The sequence below is a fragment of the Lepidochelys olivacea genome (genome assembly GCF_965140295.1).
Source record: "Lepidochelys olivacea isolate rLepOli2 genome assembly, chromosome: 7".
In the NCBI taxonomy this organism is placed as follows: domain Eukaryota; kingdom Metazoa; phylum Chordata; order Testudines; family Cheloniidae; genus Lepidochelys; species Lepidochelys olivacea.
This window is the reverse complement of record NC_140417.1, coordinates 93,914,448-93,935,837: the sequence shown is the minus strand read 5'-3', so window position 1 is coordinate 93,935,837 and position 21,390 is coordinate 93,914,448. Positions and strand designations below refer to the sequence as shown.

The 21,390-nt window shown below is 40.0% G+C and overlaps 1 protein-coding gene across 1 annotated transcript; it reads right to left on the bottom strand.

Moving 5' to 3' along the window:
- Positions 1-96: 96 nt before the first annotated feature.
- RBP4 (retinol binding protein 4) lies at positions 97-9,115 on the bottom strand. Its single transcript, XM_084632944.1, has 6 exons — positions 9,012-9,115; positions 8,532-8,670; positions 7,563-7,699; positions 7,279-7,385; positions 3,571-3,783; positions 97-297 (listed from the first exon to the last, which is right to left on the bottom strand). The coding sequence occupies exons 2-6, from the start codon at positions 8,661-8,663 to the stop codon at positions 275-277; spliced, it is 612 nt and encodes a 203-aa protein (XP_084489070.1). The 5' UTR covers positions 8,664-8,670; positions 9,012-9,115; the 3' UTR covers positions 97-274.
- Positions 9,116-21,390: the final 12,275 nt, after the last annotated feature.

Below are 21,390 nucleotides of genomic sequence, written 5' to 3'. Positions count from 1 at the left end.
TACCTAAGTGCCACCATCTGGATTCCTATTTTTAAGCGTTGCAGTAAAATAGTATTTTTGCCAACAAAACAATAATCTTTTTATATTTATACAATATGCATTCCCTGTTATCCATGTTTATTAAAAGTTTCATTGGTTTATTGACAGGGTGAGCTTCAGAGCTCAGATAAATATATTTGAAGTTTGAATGAAGCTGCTTTAAAGATCTACAACAAAACAGTCAATTTGTAAACTTTACATCCATATTGATGTTACATCATTTGCTTCCATAGTTTCAAAACTCCTTAGAGCAGAATCCTGAAACAAACAAAATAAAATTAATGATATTTCTAAACCAGCACTAGAAAGAAAAAATATACAAACATGTACCAAATTTAAAGTGTGTGTAAATGTATTTCCTTTAAAATAGTCTTACTTACAAATATCAGTCTATTATTTGCAATGTTATTCTGCTCTTTAGATCTGTAGCACATAATTCCAAAGGATTTTCAACTCAACATAGGACAGGAATTAATCAGATCTGTTCCATTTGTTCCAGACATTAATGCTGAGGCAAAGAAGGAGCTAGCACAGATCAACCACAAGAACCATTTCAAAATATATTGACTTAAGTAAGATTTACCGTACTTTTAATTTAAGATTTAAGATCACAAAACATGGCAGTAATAGACTATCCTAATGCACATACATTTATTTTCTTGTGGATTTTTGCTTTTAGTATATGCTGATACAAGGCCAGATTGCAATGCCCTGGTTACAATGAAGTAATAGCTTGTTCTGCAAGCAGTCCCGTGGTCAATATAAATATTTGTGATGGTTTTATTGTCATTGGGAATACTCACAGAGGGCAAAACTGTGATACCCTTACCCACATTAGGAAATACCTTAGTCCACAAGTAGGTAATTGACCTCAAGGTAGTAGCCCAACCTGACCCACAATCAGTAGGAGATACAGCTTCAGAAATGCAAAATAAGGGGCAAACAAAACAAAACAAAAAAAACCAAACAAACAAAAACCAAACTAAGAAACTAAAAAAAACCAGCCTTTTCTCTTCTTTTGCTTGAAAATAAAGATAGTTTACCAAGAACTGCTATTTAGATATAACTATATTTATATCAAGCCAAGACCTGTGTAATTAGTAATTTATTTATTGTGAACTTCAGCACAGTATTAGTTTAAAAAGGCAATGAAGAATCTTTGGAAAAAGGATTTAACTTGAAGATATGGGTCCAGAATCAAAATTGAAAGAGTCTGGATCACTTAATGATGACCTGTTCTGTCCATTCCCTCTGGGGCAGCTGGCATTGGCCACTGTTAGACGACAGGACACTGGGCTAGCTGGACCTCTGGCCTGACCCAGTATGGCCATTTTTATGTTCTTACGTTTCCTTCATTGGGAATTTTACCTCAGTAAGGCCTGCATAACAACTGAGTAAGGACATGAGGATTTTGGCACTCTTGCGAATAATTCTGTAGTTCTTGCTCGTAAAACTATGAGATGCAGGGAGGCCTCTGTTCACACAGAAGTTGCATTAACATGGACTTTGTATGAAGAATTTCCTAATGCAGATGTTTTGATCTTTTTTGTTCTTTTAGCTCTTGTACAAGTATCCACAGTCACTGTCCATTGCTCCAATGTATGTCTGTTTGGTGTGCAAGAATCTGGCTCAACGATACTCGGGAGTTCAGAATTAATTAACACTCTGGTAAATGATCCGGAGCTTTGTCTGAATTGTGATTGGCACGCCTGACTAGCAGAGGAGGTGTACAGTTGGCTTTAGGTCGCCATGACACTCGATGCTGGGGTCATCTAACCACCACTCTGGTCCCCAGCATAAAATAGAGCAGCCTCAGAAGATCCAAAACATCAATTCTCACTCACAAAAAGCATGGAAGCCAAACCAGCCCTTCAACCACTACCCACCATCTGAAAGAGCAGACAAAGGGAAAAACATGCAATACAGTGGGGCAGAGTTAAGGTTTGTGTGAAAAGTGGGGGGGGGTCTTCAGCTTTTACAGGGAGTGGGCAGTTAGTACTGGGGCAGAGTTAAGGTTGGTGCTAGACTATTAGAAGACAATTTCCTAACTTTTGTATTCAAATTTTATCATTTAATGTTCTATTAATTATATTTTTAGTATGGAGGGTGTATTTGCAATTTTAACGGTGCTTTAAAAACAATATTAAAGACAATTGCAAATATTTTGTGGAAAACAAGTCCTCTTTTATGTGGAGAGTCTCCTGAGATGTTTGTAGATGTTTTGTCACAAGCTCTGAATATTTATGAATATTTATACATTTTCTTTACAACTTGTAATTGCAAACATTCACGATTGATTTATTCATGTGCAAACATTTCGTATACTTTCATGTACATTTAATAGAAACACAGGATGGCTATAGTGGATCAGATCAGTGATCCACCTAGCCCACTATCCTGTCTCTCAGAGTGGCCAGCACCAATTGGTTCAGAGGAACGTGCAAGAAGCAACTTTTGCACACCTCTTTCTAAACTGGAGCTGGAGCACAAAGACTGGACCCCATTTTACATTCTTTCTTCATACATAAGTCTCTCCATGCCTCTAATCATTTTAATTTCCCATCTTTAGGCCCCTCTATTTCTGTTATATTTTATTTGAGGTAGGGCGAACAGAACCAAACACTGTATTCACAGTGAGAAAATATATACAATGGCATTATACAATTTCCTGTATTTTTTCTGACCTATTCTTTAGGCATCCAAACATTTTATGCGCTTTTTTGATTCCTGCTGTAGACTGAGCACATGTTTTCACTGAGCTGTCCACAGTGACACCCAGATCTTTTCCCTGAGTGGTTACAGTTAATTCAGAACTCAACCATATGCATGAGTAGTTAAAATTATTCATGCAGATATTTATTGCCTTGTATCAAATGTGAATTTCATTTGCAGTTGTGCTGCCCAGTCTAACCTAAATAATTTTGTGTGGTTTGCACATTTTCATTATAGACAAGATTTATTTTAATTCTGTTCACCCACCTTTTCCAGATCACTAATAAATATATTTAGTATCACCTGTTCTAGTAGGTCTTTGTGGTGTCCCACTGTCAACATATTGCAGGCTGAAAATTAACTATTTATATTAATCTTTGTTCGTCTATTCATAGATTCATAAATTGTAAAGCCAGCAGGGACCACTCTGACCATCTAGTCTGATCTTCTGTAAGACAGGCCATAGGACTTCCCTGAATTAATTCCTGTTTGAACTAGAACATATCTTTTAAACAGCTAGCACAAGTACATCTTGTATTAATCTAGGTGTTTTGCAACTCTCTTCAGTGTTTGTTTCCTGGGATGGGCTACCCAGGAAATCGCAGAGCAGTAAAAGTGAAAATCTGAGTATATCTGAGTATATCTGAGACTCTAAGACTCAGAGACTCTGAGACTCTGAGTTTGCAATAAGAAAATAAGACATACCACAGCTACTAAGTGCAGCCCTTCCTACTATCGCTGTCCATTAGAGAAAGAGCTTCCTAGCATGGTAGTCATTTCACCTCCCAAATAAAATTTTTCTGAAAAAAATATTCTTACCATTATGGACAATAACTCTGTATTTTCTGTCCAAGCAGAGGTCGACCTGCCTTTTCCTGACAATTTTCTGTGCCTCAGGTGGCAATCCCTTCGGGTCCCGGGAGAACACAAAGGAGTAACTATCAGCACAGGTACCATCATCATTTAGTTGGCGGCAGGAGTAATGAAGTGCATAAGTGTCATAATCTGTGTCCACTACCCAATGATCATCATCTGAAAGAAACCATAGGGAAGGAGCAAGGAAGTTATAGAGGTAGGAGGAGACATTCACCTAGAGAGAATTCTGCATTTACTCAATCACAGAAGAATACCACATACTTTAGTATTAATGATGGCAAACGGTCCACAATGGGCCTGATCCTGACAGGTGCTTGGCACCCACAATACTTACTGAAATATTGGAAAGTTCCATGCTTCTGGCACCACACAGGCTCAGTCCCAAGATGTTAGCATCACCGCAACATGTGGGATGCATTTAGTCAATTAGATTAAATAAATCAACAAGAGCCAACTGGTCTGAGAAACATGAATTCACCTTTGGCCTCTTTTTGGCAGAAAGCTCTCACTCAGGGAGAAGTGTCATCTTGAAATCATATGCCCCTCTAAAAATCATTCCTGGCTGCTTGACATTCAGTTAACCTGGAAAGAACCTGCCACCTACCTTAGGACGTGTGTCCCTCAGGATCGTTCCCAACTGCCATACAGTTTGGGAGTCCACCCTTTAAAAGGTGGGGGGGTAGTCTCAGCCAGCAGACTACTACCAAAACTGGAATTGTGTTGTCTCTGTCACCTCCACAGCGCAGCAGTCATAGCCATACTGTGGGTGAGTACTTGTGGAACCTGCCTTTATAGCGGATATTGGATTGTATTAATTTTTAAATACATATTATATCTAAAGATAGGTCTGAGCTGCAAACCTTAGACCTGGATGCAAACTTTCCCAATATACAGGAGCATTTGGAGCTAGGGTCTTGGTTCAAGCTTATTTATAACCAAAATAAGGTGGGATGAATATTTCCGGACATTACTTCTCTCACAGAGAAGCAATATGGGTTTTAAAAGCATACCGGTTTTAGTATTAGATTGCAATACTGAATGCATTTTATGGTACCAAGCTAAAAATCTTAGACAGCACCCATATAGTTCTGCCTGTTTGCTTCATTTGTGTGATTTGAATTTAAATCATGGAAAACTTTTGCCCTTACAACCAGACTTCTTTTGCTTATATTTCAGTGACATTACAATCCTTTCACAAGCCGTGTTACAGTATGGAAGGTGCACAAACTGGAAAAATTATTTTGTATTATTTTAAATAATCTGTGCCAATGTAAAGTAAAAGCCCACGAAGTCAGGAGGGTTGCACCAACTTTAATTTTAAACTAACTTGGTAGAAGTTTGGATCTATTTTAGGTGGGAATAACGGCACCATGGTCATTTTTAATGTAAATGCTGAAGAACATGCATTGCAGCTCTTATCGGGCAGAATAAATCCATGACCTTTTGGACCATGCAAGCCTCAGAAAACTGCAAGTGCTGATTATTTGGTGAGGCTGATTGCTCTGGGGCAAAGGTCAGTCCCATTTGGAAGGTCAACAAGAAAAAAATAAAACCTCTTCTGAGGGAGCTGTGGAGCAGGCAGTGGGAGGACAATAAAGGAAAACTCCCATACTGCACAACTCGCCATCCGGATCCATCCATCACCTACACAGCCCACAAGTGTTTCTTCACACAAGGAGACAGATGGGCTCTGGGGCCAGTCCAAGGAACAGAGTTATTTTCCAAAGCAATCTCAGAGGATGTCTCCTGTATTCCCCTCTCAGCCCTATCACCAAAGAAATCATACCCACCACATCACCGTTATGATGAGGGTTTTTCCCAGAGTCTGAGTCCTTTCCCTTTCCCTGCTTCTCTGTTTTTTGCCTCAGCATTAGGGATAATGTCAGAACAGCACTGAACAGACTATATTACATTACATGCTCCAGCTCTGGGAATTTTAGTTAAATGTTTCTGCAGCCACAGTAGAGAAATCACAAATACTGTTTTCACCTAAGCCCTATTAACATAGCGATTACTATCACTGAGGTTCTTTGCTTTAAATTTCTTGGTAGGGAAGTAGAATTAAAAAAACAATAGATATTCTGAATTTTGAGGAAATTGCCATCACCAGCTTGTATCATGTAGATCAAATATGAAGCTTAAATTACTTGACAACGTTTTAAGTCTGAATTAAAACTAAGAAAATATAACTTTGGAGTCTGTGATGCATTAATGTCACTCATTGTTTTACTGAAACATGGGAGAAATTTAACAACAAAATAAATCTACTTGGGAACTTTCTTTATACTTCATCTCTGCCTAATGGGCCTTATTTTTGTGTGTATAGTGGTGCATATGCTCTGTTAAGGACTGAATACATAATGATTAAAATGGTCAAACACAGGGTAAAGCTGGAGAAAATAAATATGTTCCTGCTGGTCATGCACCAGATTACTCACAGCTCTCCTAGTCACATTACCTTCTGAAAAGCTCTCTTTTCCTACCACAGAAACGCTTTAAGCTGTATTTGTGTGGAAAAAGCATATAATTCTGGTGCCTCTTAGGTTTCTTATAATGTGTATTTGCTAGGCGTATGCAAAGAGATGTATCACAAATCCTAGTGATAATTTGCAGTTAGAATTTCAGATCATTCTCAGCTATTTAGTAGTTAGTGTAACTATTAATGCCTCTCTAACCTCCCTACATCCACAGAAATGAATCTGCAGGAGTTTGGTGTAAGGGGAAGAGCTGTCATCTCCAGTTCCCACACCTCATGGCCTTCTCCTCAGTATTTGGCTTCCATGGAGTTGAAAGAGGTAGTTCTGGGTTCTGCCAGATTCTCCTCCTCCCTCTTCAGGAGGACCAGAGTTTGCAGCAAAGTATAGTACAGTGCTCCCATCTCTGCAGGATGGGGCATCCAGCAATCAGGGAAATCCCTGGGACGTATGTCTCAGCAGTGAGCTGGCAAGAAACTGGACAGCAAGTCAGAGGCAGGTGGCTTTCTGAAGATCCCCTGAGAACTGTGTGTTTTTGGGGTGGAGCCCTCATCTCTTCCAAATTCCACCTTCCCCCAGTAGAGATAATTCCATGGAAACATCTCAAGTGAAGAGTGCTGGAGTTTCTACTCCCTAGGTGGGTTAATCTCACACAGGGAAAACTGGGGCTCAGTATTAATTTGTTGAGAGTTTGTCAAAAAAAAGAGAAAGTCCCTGTATTCACAAAGTATCCACAAAGGCTAAGAGCTGCAAAATCCTCCTCTACCAGGTTGCTGAAGATTAAATCTGAAGTTAGGCTTTTTCAGGAAAATTAACAGTCAAATAAAAAGCAGATCTGAACTAAAAAGAGCTCAGAGTCTTCTCAATCTCCATCTACTCCTTTCATGTGATGATGCTAGTCTATATTATGGGGCTTGGAAGGAAAATAAATGTATGATCTTTGCCACGCAAAGACCTTGACTTCACTAGGATAAACATCAACCAGCTAACACATGTGAAAACTAGGAACTGCCTCGTCCACTCTAGGATTTTACCATGTGACAGTTACCATGTGTTAGCTAACATGGCTAAAAAAATCCCTTATTTTCCCCATGTAGATGCACCAAAAGTGACAAGGGCTATCATGCAGCCCTGAGTCTCCTGCTGCAAAAACACCCCACTACTTATTAGTACTCACTTCCCTTCTGGAGAAAAGAGGCAACACCCCAGTACTTCATCTTGAACTTGGCAGGATCCTCAGTGTCAGTGAAGGAGCCAACCATTTGAGCACAAACATCCCAGTTACTACAAATAGAGTGAGATAAAAAGACACTGAGTTCAAACTGGGCAGCCTGGACTTGGGGTCAGATAGTGATGAACACATGGGTACGAGGAAGGGTTAGAGCAGTGGAGAGCCCAGCAGAAAGTCAGGGCCCTGGGGAACTGGAGTGGGAAGAGAAGGAAGGGTGCCAGGCAACTTACTTGAACAGCTGGACTCTGCCCTTGGCGAAGGCACACATTTGTCCATTCTCATCTATGGTGAACCGGGCTACCACGTTGTCCTGCAGGAACAGTCCCTCAGGGTCTTTTTTGGCCATGGCATACCAGGTGCCATTATACTGCAGGGAGAGGAGAGAGGCTCTGGTTAGGCCTGGGAAGCATGGAAGTCCCAAGTGCAGGGAAGACCATAAAAGCTGGATCTATCTGGACCTTGCAGAACTCTGCTGATCTTTGGCCCCAAGCCCCCAAATCATACCATCAAATTAGAGAATAAATCCAGCTGCTCCCAAGTCACCAAAAACAATTTGGGTACAATGCACCAAGGAGCACAAGCATCACAAAGGTTCAGATTCAGCAGCTGGATCTAGCCAGGTTTTGACCCCAATCCTCTAAGTTCTAATGTTTAAAAAGAGAACAAGGATAGCTTCTCCTGCCGTACAAACCAATTCTATACCTTGCTAGGCTAATACAAATAACTGGAGTAATAACAATGTAACTTGGCACACAGGGGGGCCGAAGTTTTGCAGTGAAACTAGAGCAGCTGAACTTCTCTCTTCTGATAGAGTTTTTGAGTTTGGAATTTTTCAAATAGCTGGATCCAGCAAGCTCAAGTCTCTGGATGGTGGCGGGAGGGGGTTTATGGTGCTGCTGTTCCCATTTGTAGCAAGGGCTAGATCTTTTGCTGCATGATAAGCTGCTGCTTTTCCCCTCTGTTTAGAGCACACCCTTGTTCTTGGTTTAGGCATTTGGGGCTCTGGGCCACAAGCTGCCTGTGCCCAGGTGCCGGATCTAGGTTTTGTGGTGCTCTGCACTGGAGGCCAGGTGTTTGGCACACGAGGAGTGGGCAGACTGGGTCTCTATTTTGATAGTACATTTTGGGCCTTAGGGCAAAATTTGGCAAGATCCAAGGAGAGCCAGCCCCAGAGAGCGGGGAGGGGAGCAGACACCTACGCGAGCCTTGTCGAAGTTCTCTTGGACTCTGATGTTGCTCACTCTGCAGTCCCGCTCCGCTCGGCATCCACAGCCCAGCAGGCCCAGGACCACCAGCAGCAGCCAGGCCAGGAATCTCCCCGCCTGAGCCATCCTACTGCTAAGCAACAGCAAACAGAGACAGACCAAATCATCAGCCGGGGGGGCCCCAAGGCACCTGGAAAGGAGGGGTCCCCAACATACCCAGTGTCCCCAAGATGCTCAGAGGGCCCCCCAAAGCAGCAGTGGGGTCCCCCCCAATGACAGTAGAGTACCCCCAGCACATAGGGTGGGTGGTCCCCTAGGCACCCAGAAATGGGGCCCCAAAGCATCTAGAGGGGCCCCCCAGTGCAGATGGTGGGGCGTCCCCACTGCCTCTCTGCAGGAGGGCTGCAGCATCCGAATCATCACACACACACGCGGCGGACGAGAGGCTCCCCCAGCTGGAAACGTGTCTCTTACAGAGCAGCGCCGATCCCCGCCGTCAGCCGGTCTCTAGCCCGAGCGCTCGCACAGGGGAGAGGAGGCGGCCGGAGGGCGCGGGGCTGGGAGCGCTTTATACAGCTCCGGGGTGGGGGTGGGGATCGGCTCTGTCGTAACTTCGCGGGGCGAAAGACTAACAAGGGGAGTGGGGAAACCTGGTCGATTCCAGCTAGGCAAGGGGGCCCTGCGCAGCAGGCTCTTGCGTAACAGCAGCAGAGCAGGCCGGGGTAACCCAGGCGATCTTTAACCCCAGCCCCGGGGAGAAAAGCGTTTACGGTATCACACAACCCAAAAGGCAAGACCCCAAATCAGGGAGGGAGAACGTGAGAGAAGCGAGAGATGTCAGCTGTCCCGGTGTTATATTATTATTATTCTTGAACCACAATATCATTTCCCGCTCCCTCGCTCCAAAGTCCTGCTTCTCCAACCTGCCCAGCGGAGTTACAGCTTGTGGCCTCCTTTGTCCCCCCCAGATGTCCTGTTTCTACCCTTCGAATGCTGGCAGCATCGGGGCCACATGTGTGAACCTTTCAGCCAGATGGGAACTGTTTATTCCAGAGCCCCAGGCCGGTTGTTGCTGGTGCCTGAGAAGCCAAGCCCAGCTTCCAGATAGCAGGAGCTGTCCCGAGCTACAGCCTGGAAGCCTTTCATAGCCTGCTCCAGAGAGCTGCAGCTGGACACATCTGTTGCCTGGGGGCATTTTTTGGGTCCTGCCTTCGGAGGAGGCAGAAAAGCACCGCTCACTTCAGTCCTAACACCAGCCCGGTGGGGATGCACATGACTGTGAATGTGCTAACGTTTGCACCCACCACTCGGGTCCCTTTCTATGTAAATGATGAGGCAAAGTTCCTTCAATTTCTTTCTTGGCAAACTGTTTTTTGTTATATAAAAGATTATTTTTCTCCTATCCAGGCAAGTGGTGGTGCCTCTTGGTCAATATTTGTTCTGTAGTTTCAACATCTTTCGAAGCATCAGAGAAACCCTGTTAACCATTTTCCAGCTATGTGACTCAGAGCAGGGTAGGAAAAATCATTCGCAGCAGCACCAGGTCACATACTCCCTTCACTTCCGTGTTTTTAAAGAGTAAGGAGCTAAGGGTGTTAATTGAAGCCAGTGTCAAATGTTCATTCATTTCAGAATTTTTTTAAAAAAACACTCATTCAAATTCAGAGCTGCTCAACAAGATGGGGGGAAAGTGCTTTGTAAAAGCACATGCTGGACTGAAATAGGGCACCTAGTCCAATAAACATGTCCTTCCCCTAAAGTTTATCGCAACCCTTCAGTTTCCTCTGTCTCCTCATAAAAATATTAAGCTGTGTGATTTAATTTTTTTTTTTTACTATATATCTTCCTTGCCAAGTTCTTCCATATAGTAACTACTAATTTAGTGGAATAGTTTACCTGAATTCTTTGTTTATGCCCCATTTCCTGATTCTCAGGCTGAGATATTTGTTGTTTGGACCCTTTGCACTAAGAGCAATTTATTTTGGTTCTCTTTCTCAGATCTCATCCTAGGTCAGTTCCAAGTTGTCTCTATTGAGAATAAGTTCCAACTCTTGAAGCCATTCCTCATAACAAATATTCTTACAAAGCTATACTACGTAAACTTGTTTGTAGTAAGACCACTATAAAGTAGTGCATGTAACACATACAAAGGTGCTGTATATTGTAATGTCGATGAGCAAAAGTTTTCAATTTAGAATGAGATTTTTAGTGATGCCTAAGAACTGTGGACCCATTTAAATTAATGAGAACTGGGGATCCATATCCCCTGGACAGCTTTTAAAACCTCTCCCTTAATTCCTGTTAATACTGGTGCGAGACAGTTACGCACTGCATATAGCTCTAAGCGAGACAGATACACATAGCAGTCTCAGATACATGGGTGCACAACTCCATATAACTGATCTGCTTTGTCCATCTTCTCACAAGATCAATAGTAACATGAAGAGGGTTGTAACTTACTTTATTACCCTTGATAGCCCTATGCTGTTTATTTAATGTCAGATAAAACATGTCTATAATTTCTCTCTGCCACTTTGGTAAGCACTGTTACCAGCCTTTCTCTTGATTCTGACCTCTGTAAAATCTGTATCCTTATTTTTAATCCCAAATCAACTTTCAGGATCAGGTCTGTACCTTTAATATTACACTAATATAATTCTCCTTTGAAAACATTATGACTGGAATTTTCAAAAGAGTCTAAGGGAGTTGGTCACTCAAACCCCATTAAAATTCAATTTTAGTTGAATTTTAGTCTCTAAGGTTAGTCTCTAAGGTGCCACAAGTACTCCTTTTCTTTTTGCGAATACAGACTAACACGGCTGTTACTCTGAAACCTGTCATTAAAATTCAATGAGATTTAGGTACCTAACTTCCTCAGGTTCCCTTGGAAATCCTGTCCTTAGAGTTTATTACATGTTTATTACATGGTTGGGACAGTGGCATTTTTACAGGCAACAGGCCCAATCCAGCTTTTGCTGAGGCTGCCAGAGTATCATCAGGAGCCACTGTCCCGACCACACCCACAGGCAGGATTCAATATTGCAAAGGGAACCGTCTGCAAGTTAATGTTAACTCAGTTAATGATAATTTACCCTAGGTTGACCTGCGAGTTTGATGGGAGGATGGCTACCATCTTTCAGCACTATTCCATCCAGATCCATATATCCAGAGTGTAGCACCTGCAGGTTTTATGTCCCTCCACTCATGGAAGTGGAGGGGAGCATTTCTATTAATATCAATGAGAATCATGAACACAGACCATGTGAATGGAAGTGAATGGCTTATAGATTCCTGGAAAAGCTTAGGAGGAAGAAAAAACATTCTTAAAGCTCCAATATGATGTAAACAAAAGAGCTATTTATAAAACTCAGCATACATTTACAAAATTTATCGCAGATCAATATGAGTCGGTAGTCAAACTTGTGCTGTTTCACTAGCTGATCCTTAAATTTTGACAGCATATTGTGAAAAGTATGGACGTTTTGAAACCAGTATGTATTTCTTTCAGATGCATTTTACTGATGAAAAAAAGTATTCTAACTTTAAGGTTAATAAAGAGGGAAAAAAAGAGAATTTCTGTCACTGATTTTCCATTACAATGCTTTCCCCATGAATAGCCTGTAAAAGTAATTAATATTTTCCATAATGATAGTATCTATATTTTCCATAATGACAGTGACAGTCATTTCTAACACTGCAACATTTAAGTTTAAATACTGAAAGACTAGAATTTTATTTATGGCAATATAGTAAGATTTTAGTTCTTAGGAGAAAAGTTGGCGCAAAGTATTGGCAATAGGATATAGAGCATTTAGTTTAAGTCTTGTCCAGCTTGATACAGGTAGAAAGACTTTTTGTTCCCATCTTCTGGTTCTTTGTTGGCTTGTTATTATTTATTTCTAGGGCCTCATTCACAAGTAGCAGTGTGCAGGGCACTATCTTCTGAGATCAGGTCATTTCTAACAAGATACAACAAATGGCATGAAATGAACCAGTGATCTCAGTGTATTTTGTAGGACACAAACATCCACATCACTGTCACAATTGCCCCACTCCCTCCAGGTGACAGCAGTTAAAGCATAGAGCCAAGGATACAATGGGCTGGAAAATGTTAGCACTTGCACTATTCCTGCCTGTGTATTTGTTTTGTAGTTAAAGGACTTAACAGCTTCCAAAAATGACAACCTGACTTTTTGCTTGAGCACTAATTTCACCTCAGAGTCTTCAAAAAGAGTAATTAAAATAATTTGTTTTTTAAAATGTTAACTGCATTTTCAGCAGCAAAGTGGTCTCCCTTATAAAGATTGTGATTCTGTGCTCACAAATTTCTCTTCTAGATTCCTTGAGAGAAAAAGGGTTTGTGTCTAGTTGTAAGTCTGCTTTTAATGGGCTCTCCCATCTCCTTCCTAGATTTTCTTCTGAGCAGACAGGAAGCAAACTTGAGATAATTCATTTACAATAATATTTTTTCCTTCTGAACATTAAACACATCGCCCAAATCCATCTGTCATGGTTTATTCGTCATGCTATGACAGTTAATTTTCCCTTAGTATATGGAATACAGTGCTATTTATATTGATGACAATGGAATTTTCAGGGTGGGATAAATAAAATATGCCACATATTGTCAATTAAGTGGAAAGAGAGGCTTTCATATGCTTTTGTTTTTATTTCTTTGTCTTCTACTTCAGCATTTTGCTTCCTGGGCAAGTCCTTAGAACCTGTCTAGAAACCCCCAGGATCTCTCCAGTTCCCATTTACTCCCTACACACTCAAAAATTCCAATCTCACACGCATTGTTCGTGCAGCAAATGAGATAGAGAGATGCGTCTAGTGCCAGACAATGTCTCTTCTGAGTTGGTCAGATGCACTCTCTCCCACCACAGACTCAGTATGTTGCTTGTGCAGTACAACCAGACCCTGCCACTCTGGAGCAAGGGACCAAACTCAAGACTCAGACTTGGATGCTCTATGTGCAGAAATATTATGCTTGTGCTAGGCCATGAGACTGGCCTTTTCACAGTCAGTATTAATTTTCCCCTGGTCTATGTTTATATAAGGATCCACAGCTGCATTAAGCGAAGATAAAATATGAAAAGAGCTATGTGCTTTTTTTTCTAAGAGGTCAGATGCAGATGAATTTAAAACAGAGTTTAAATTACATTTAAAACAAAGTTACATAACTGTATGGGAGTTCTCCAAGGAATAGGGTGTCCAGATAGCAAATGTGAAAAATCGGGACAGGTTTGGGGTAATAGGAGCCGATGTAAGAAAAAGACCCCAAAATTGGGACTGTCCCTATAAAATCGGGACATCTGGTCACCCTATCAAGGAACAAAGCCAGAGCTGCAGGCACTCTTCTTTCAGAGACCACTAGCTCATCCTAGTCCTAAGGGGCACCGTCCTGCAGAAGAGACGTAAATGCAGATTCTGCAGACCAAAGATCTTCACAAGAGTGGGACTTTAATCCCAGAGTCCTGGCCAAATACCAACTTGGGGAACTCCATTCCAATTACCTACCGTTTCCCTGCAGCTTCACAGACAGGGTAGTCCTCTCCTCATGGTACCTAAATTGTTCCGTAGCATTAGTCCACGCTTGGTATTAAACAGCAAATACATTTAATCCCAGAAGTGGCTGTGTTTCAGCGGAGGTGTGGGCGGGGTTTGACCATTCTCACGTGTAGTTTGCATACCTGTTAAGTTTGTGAAAGTGCTTTGGGATGTTTCAGAATAAAAGGTGCTGTATATGTGGTAAGTTATAGTTTATTATTGTATTGTTGTTATTGTTTTGAATTGAAAAAAAAATATTAAACCCAGGAAAGGCAAAACCAAGGAAAATGAGGGTACCATATGGGATGCAATGTCAGCAATTCAAAGTGAAGAATGTTTCCAAATGTGTTAAATCTGGTTTACCATTGTTTAGCTATATGTGGCTTATCCATGAGACAGACAAAAGGAATTGCTAGCATCACAAACCCCCAGCATTTAATTCCTTTCCCTGACTGGCAGAGCCGCTCAGGGAATGGAGGTGGGGCTTGGCAGCTCTAAACAGGCTGATTGACAAAAAGCAAGATTTGCTTTTACATAATTAAATGTGGGAAACAACCAAATCAAGGTTTATCATTAGAATACTTGGTTGCTTTTTAGCATTTTCCTGCATAGCTGAGTCAATTGTTTCCATCTATAATCATCATTTCAAAAGCAATGTTTCATCATACTTTTCCTGTTCTGATCCAAATTGACTAAATAATAATATGATGCTGCACTTTTACAGCACCTTCTAGGTGAGGAGATTGATGCACTTAACAAACATTAATGAATAAAAACTCACCAACCTTTGGGTGAAATCTTGGCCCATTGATGTAAATGATAAAATTCCCATTGACTGCAATTGGGCCAGGATTTTACCCCAAATCATTAGAAGAACGGTATTATTATTATTCCTAGTTTATAGAGTTGATAGTATCTCAATCATGTCAAGAACGAGGGGCTGATGCTGCAATCCTTACTTGTGCAAATAATCCTTATTCACTGAAGCCAAAGGGATTACCTATGTGCAGACTACTCGCATGTGTGTAGTCGTTGCAGAATCGGGCCCATAAGTGTTGGCCTAATGGCATTACTCTGGATTTACACTCATGTATCTGAAAGGAAAATTTGGCTCCCCATGTGCAGTTTACATCACTGTTCACATCATTGATGAATAGCTTATGGTTATCCTTTTGGCAGCCCAAGCAACAGGATTGTATACTGGCATTTAAGAGTGCCACAGCATCATGAACTCTAGCAGAGATGCCCTGTACCCGCTGGTTGAGGCCCGGGGGGGGGGGGTCAGCAGAGTGACCAGCGGCTTCAGCAGAAGTCACTGTGCATGCTCAGTCCATGTGACTCATAGGATCTGAATCCACTTCAGTAGATAGGGTAGCATTTACTGTGACAAACAAATTCATATTCAAACCAGAGACAGTTACCCTCAGCAACCACTGACGAGTAACATCAGTAAGTGTCTGGACAAATCAAGGATCAGCTTCTTCCTGCAAACCCTTTCTGTCCTCTGCTTGCCAATGGATTTCCATCTATTGCACTATAAGTAAGCACAGACATATTCAGTGTGTGAAACTGTCACCAAGGCATAATGTCCTGTCAAGAGAATATCAAACAGCAGCTCAGAAGTGCTGGCAGGTGAATTCTTCCTGATAGAAAGAGAAGTTGTATCAGTGAGTACTTTTGCTGCTTATTAAATCATTGTCATTCAATTTTCTCATAATACTTTCTAGGGGGAGCTTTGCCATTAGCACTCTAGTTAACTGACTAGTTTAAACTCTATTTTTAGCAGTTCAATGTGAGACAGAAAGAGATGAACCAGGTAAGTTTATTTGCCTATTGTTTTAAAATCATAATGTGCATTACATGTCATAAAGCTGATCAAGAGATTTATTATAGATTTTAAATGCTTATTAGATTAGATAAACATGCATTCATGCAATTTGTCAGAGAAGAACTAGAAAGAGAGAGAGAGAGATTAGATAAAAAAAGGTAGCAATAAATAGATGTTTTACAAACTGTTAATCACTCTTTTTTTTAACCTAGAGTTTAAGACCACATGGCAAACTTTTAGATGCATATTTTGTTAACATTATAATCATTATAATTGTTCTTTTTGTACCATGCAATTCTTTGGAGATACTCCTCTAACAAAAACTTTTATACATGGTACCTGTCATGTGAATTTTAGCTCTTGTAAAATGTTTTGCAAACATTAGCTACTTAGCTGTTGTAGCATTCCTGTCAAAGAGGGAAATAGCATCATCCTCATTTTGCAGATGGGGAAACTCACAGAAATGTTAAGGCCCAGATTTTAAAAAGTATTTAGCATTGAGCATTGCAACACCTGACTGATTTAGGAGCATAAATCTCACTTTCAAAAAGGGATTTAGCTATTTAGGAGCCTTCATTGATTGTCAATGGGATTTAGGCTCCCAAGAACCTAAATCACTTTAAAATGAGATTTAGGCACCTAAACCAGTTAGGTATAATGCCGAGTGCAGCAATGGCTAAATACCTTTAAAAATCAAGGCCCGAGTGTCAGTGCCAGGATTACAATGCTGGTGTCCTTTGCTGTCAGGCACATGCTTTGTCCATACACTAATTTGCAATACATGATATTGAGTAACCCTCACTAGTGAGCAAAGGCTACATTGCACCAAAGCCATCTCAGTTGTAGGCAGCCAGCTGGGGGAAAGTCTGAGCAGCTGCTAGTGCTGCCAGTGGCAACCAAGCAACACCTTTAACCTACAGCAGCAAATTATTCTAGTGTCTCCCCCACAAAAACTGAGGGGACCTACAGCCATTGGTTTGACGGGTCTCCAAAGGTAGACAATAGTGGTAGAAGGGAACCATGAATAACCTGTAACCTTCTGGAAAACTCTAACTGATCTTTTATTTTTTTTACATTTTGTAAGGGAAAGGGCTAAATTTTTACTTTAAAAAGAAAAATGAAACCTGACATTAGCCTGTGCATTGTTAGGCCCTGAAAGTGTGGAGGACAAGTGGCACCAGGCTTTGTAGGCTCCAAAAGTTAGCACTGATAGGGACACAGGCCTGATGGGCATAATTGCACCATGTAAGAGGTTTGTCGTTATTATGTCAAGTGTCATGAGTAAAATCCTTATTTTTTAATATTAATTCTTTGATTATAAGATGATTAAAATCCATCAGATAAATTACTCTATGTGTAGAATCCTGGGGATTAGATACAAAATGATCATTAGCTTCATTTTATCCAGCCCCCTGCTGGTGCCCTAGTGTCCCTCCAGGATATTCTTGAATAATTTGTCCAAGACAGTTTTCTATTATTCAAGTGATTGGAATGCCATGACTTAGTTTGGGAGGTAATTCTGCAGTCCACTAGACCTCACACTTAGGAAATTATTCCTTTTTCCGAGCCTAAACTTTCCTTTGTTTAATATTATGCCATTCCATTACTCTTAGTTATGCTGCCTTGGATTGCCTTAAAAATTCCATTCCCACTTTTGTATTTAAACCTTCACATACTTGTAGATGGTTTTCATATCCCTCCCATGTTCATTTAGGCAAACAATGCAAATTTATCTCTTGTAAGTCAATTTTCCTAGCTTCTTAACAATTTTCCCTCTGAATTATTCCAATTCATAGACATCTTTCTAGCATCAAGGTGCCAAGAATTCAAACATAGCATTATAAGGGTGATCTCACCAAAGCAATGTAGATAGATTATTAATATTATGCCACTGGTCCATGCCATGATATGTCTCTATATGTAGCACAAAAGTACTTTTTTTTTTCTGCCAAAGAACAGTGCAACTTCATTTCTAACTTGCTGTCCATGATCATACCTACGTCTTCTTCAGCATTAGTACTTTCCATATACTTTCCTTTAATTGAATATCTATGTTTTGGATAATTCTTATCTAGATGCACTATTTTGCATTTTTCTGGGGTGAATCTCATTTTATTATATCTTGCCCATATTTGTAACCTCTGTAGGCCCCTTTGTATTTGTGTCCTCACTTGTGTTCACAAAGCCTGTCCATTAAGTATCAAGCGCAAATTCAATTAATATGCTATCTATCTTTTGTTCTCGATTATTAATAACATTACATAAAACCAGGGTTAGCACAGATTCTTCTGGCACCTCACTGGACATCTTTTCCCCACTCAGTACATTACCATTTATCATTGTCCATTGTTTACAGACAGTCAGTATTGAAGTCCATACAACAACACTTGTATAATAGCTACTCCATCTACTTCTTTTCATTCAGTGATTTCTTGCCTTTTAGCTTTCCCTAATTATGTTTGTTAGAAGGATTATAAATATATATCTATTGAAAAGTGAAGCCAACATTTTTTGCTACATTATTTATTTTCTTATTGTGTTGATGCTTTCCCAAATATATTCTAAAGTTATACAAATTTTAGAAATCTTGTGATATTGGGTTGCACTAGTATTCTGCCCAAATTGTTACTAAACATTTTAAAAAAATTATAAACATTTTATAAAAATTATATATAAATATCATGGATTAATCATATCAACCTAATATATCCAGACAGAGGCCACAAAAATCCAGATATTGGAATTTTTGCAATTAAAGTGAACACGTTACCTCTATGTTTGTTTTGAAAATCTTAGATGATTTAACTGTATTAACTACTGTCAACATGGAGATATACCACACTCAGACATAAACACTGAGCTGAATGGGAAACCGTGTAAATACCTTTGGCATTTATATGCTACTTGAATCTATTTAAATAACCACATCTGTCAGTTATCCGTCTTAGGAATTTCCATGGACTGTAAGAGCTCAGGACTAGCATACAACTAAGAACTATGCCATAAATAGTTTTATGTGATGTAGTAACTGCAGACGTCAAAGGTAGGCTACGTCATACATGTTAAAATAACAAACTACGTATATGTCAGAATTACTTTGAAATAGCAACACTGTCAATGCCAAGCACGTGTACTAGCTTTTCTGTTCACGTTGCACTGAAAATGATTATGCTGAGTGAACTTCTAATGTTAAATCTCTCTGTATAATAGTGTGAACATTTAAATCTCATATTCACTAAAAATGTGTTCTTTACTGACACCTATTAGGAAACTTAACAGTAAAATCCTATATTAGGAGATCTGAGTACTGGGAACACCTGCAGATTTTTTTAGGTATAACTTCTCGTAGGACTGTATTACTAAGAAAAAAATGTTTTAAAACTGTAGAACTGAGAGAAGGACTGGGGGATCTGTAAGAGAACCCAGATGCTTTATTGGGGCGTGATGAATTTAATGCATATAGTTACAGTGAAGTCCTGGGGTCCTAAACGTTGAAGCAGTTTAATTTACAGATCACAAAAAAGAAGTACAAGGAGCACAAAAAGCATCATTAGGTTGGTGTTTTCCTAGTTATAAATCACTGACTTCAGAAAACAAGTAACAATGGCACAAATAAAACAGGTCTTAATAAAGCAGTTAAGTAACCTAAGCACCAATAAAGAGCTTTTACTTTGATGCTATCTCTTTCTGTATATTTTCACAAACACTTAGCACAAAAAATTGCAGGTGCCAAAGTGAATTTAATAAAGAAGATCCTTTGCAGTTATCAAATAATTTAAAGAAAGGTCAACCTAAGGTCAACCAAATTGCATCTGAAATGAAGGATGGTCTGAACCTGTGATTTCATGCAACAAACATGATTCATTATTTGTAGATAAGCACATGCCTTCCTCTGTAGCATGGGGGGCACGGGTCACTTGCTGGAGGATTCTCTGCTCCTTGAAGTCTTTAAACTACGATTTGAGGACTTCAATAGCACAGATATAGGTGTGGGTTTTTTTGTAGGAGTGGTGGGTGAAATTCTGTAGCCTGTGTTGTGCAGGAGGTCAGACTAGATGATCATAATGGTCCCTTCTGACCTAAATATCTATGAATCTATGAATCTATGTATGCCATAGAATTTAGCAGAATTACACTAAGCCAATTTAGCTGTTATCTGCTTAAAAAATGGGGACACAAGATACTAGAGTTAATTGTAAACTGTCACAGCTAAGGAAAACAATCAACTACTAAAAAATGACACCCTATAAAATTAGTCTAAAAGGAAGCTAAAAGATTTGAAGTCTTTTTCTTAGACAATTAAAAAGCACGCAAGTCCTGTCACATCTCCTATAATAAAAACCATAGCACAATATTCAAGGAGCCTGACAGCCCCAGAAAGCAAACAATAATAAGATCACAAATAAATCAGTTTTCAGAGTAGCAGCCATGTTAGTCTGTATTCGCAAAAAGAAAAGGAGTACTTGTGGCATCTTAGAGACTAACAAATTTATTTGAGCATAAGCTCAGCTGTAGCTCATGAAAGCTTATACTCAAATAAATTTGTTAGTCTCTAAGGTGCCACAAGCACTCCTGTTCTTTTTGCAAATAAATCAGGGTTATCAAAAGCAGACCAAAAATCTAAGCTCAAACCCCACTTTGGTGGATAACACTGTGATTGAATCTCCTATATATTGTGTAAAAATATATTCTATACAGGAATAGCAACAACATGGGACTGTCAATGGTGCAGGAAATATACTCAACTACTACTGCTAAAATGTTTGATCTTCTAGGCTTTAGCAGCCTCAAACCCACATCACCTACCCACCCATCATCCCCCCCCCAAAAAAACAAAAACAAAACAAACAAAAAAACCAGGGACAGTCACCAGGATGATGAACTTTCTTAAACACAAATGGATGAGGCAGGAGATTTACACTGAAAAAATATTAAAATAAAGAGCTTTGATATGGACTGATATTGGAAACATGCTGTAGCATATAGAAACAGTAATGTCATAGGTGAAAAGGAGGATTGGGCACCCTTTTAGTTCACAGCAACCTGACTGGACAGTGTCAGCTGCACAGCTGATAATCTGTGAAATGGTGTTCTTTAACACTAAGTATTTGCCTACTTTGTTTTTAAACAGGACTATGGTGGTTTTACCACGGGCATTCTTTTAAGTTTACCAGCCAATGTTAATTTGTTGCTTCACATCCCTCTGCATTGGTTTTTAACAATACAGTACAGAGTGGCTATATACAGTATTAAAGTTATATACAATATAAAAATGGGTGTCTATCAAGTTTCTTATTCATACCACCAATCGTTAATGCCCTGTGTTGTTTGTTTGTCTGTTTTTGGGAGGGAAAAGAGTAGTCATTCCTTCCCCTAAGAAACAGAAAAAAAAAGCTCAGTGTGATTATAATTAACAAAACATACTGCTACTGCATAGCTTTGATTCTTATACTGTATGGAATATTGGAGCCCAAT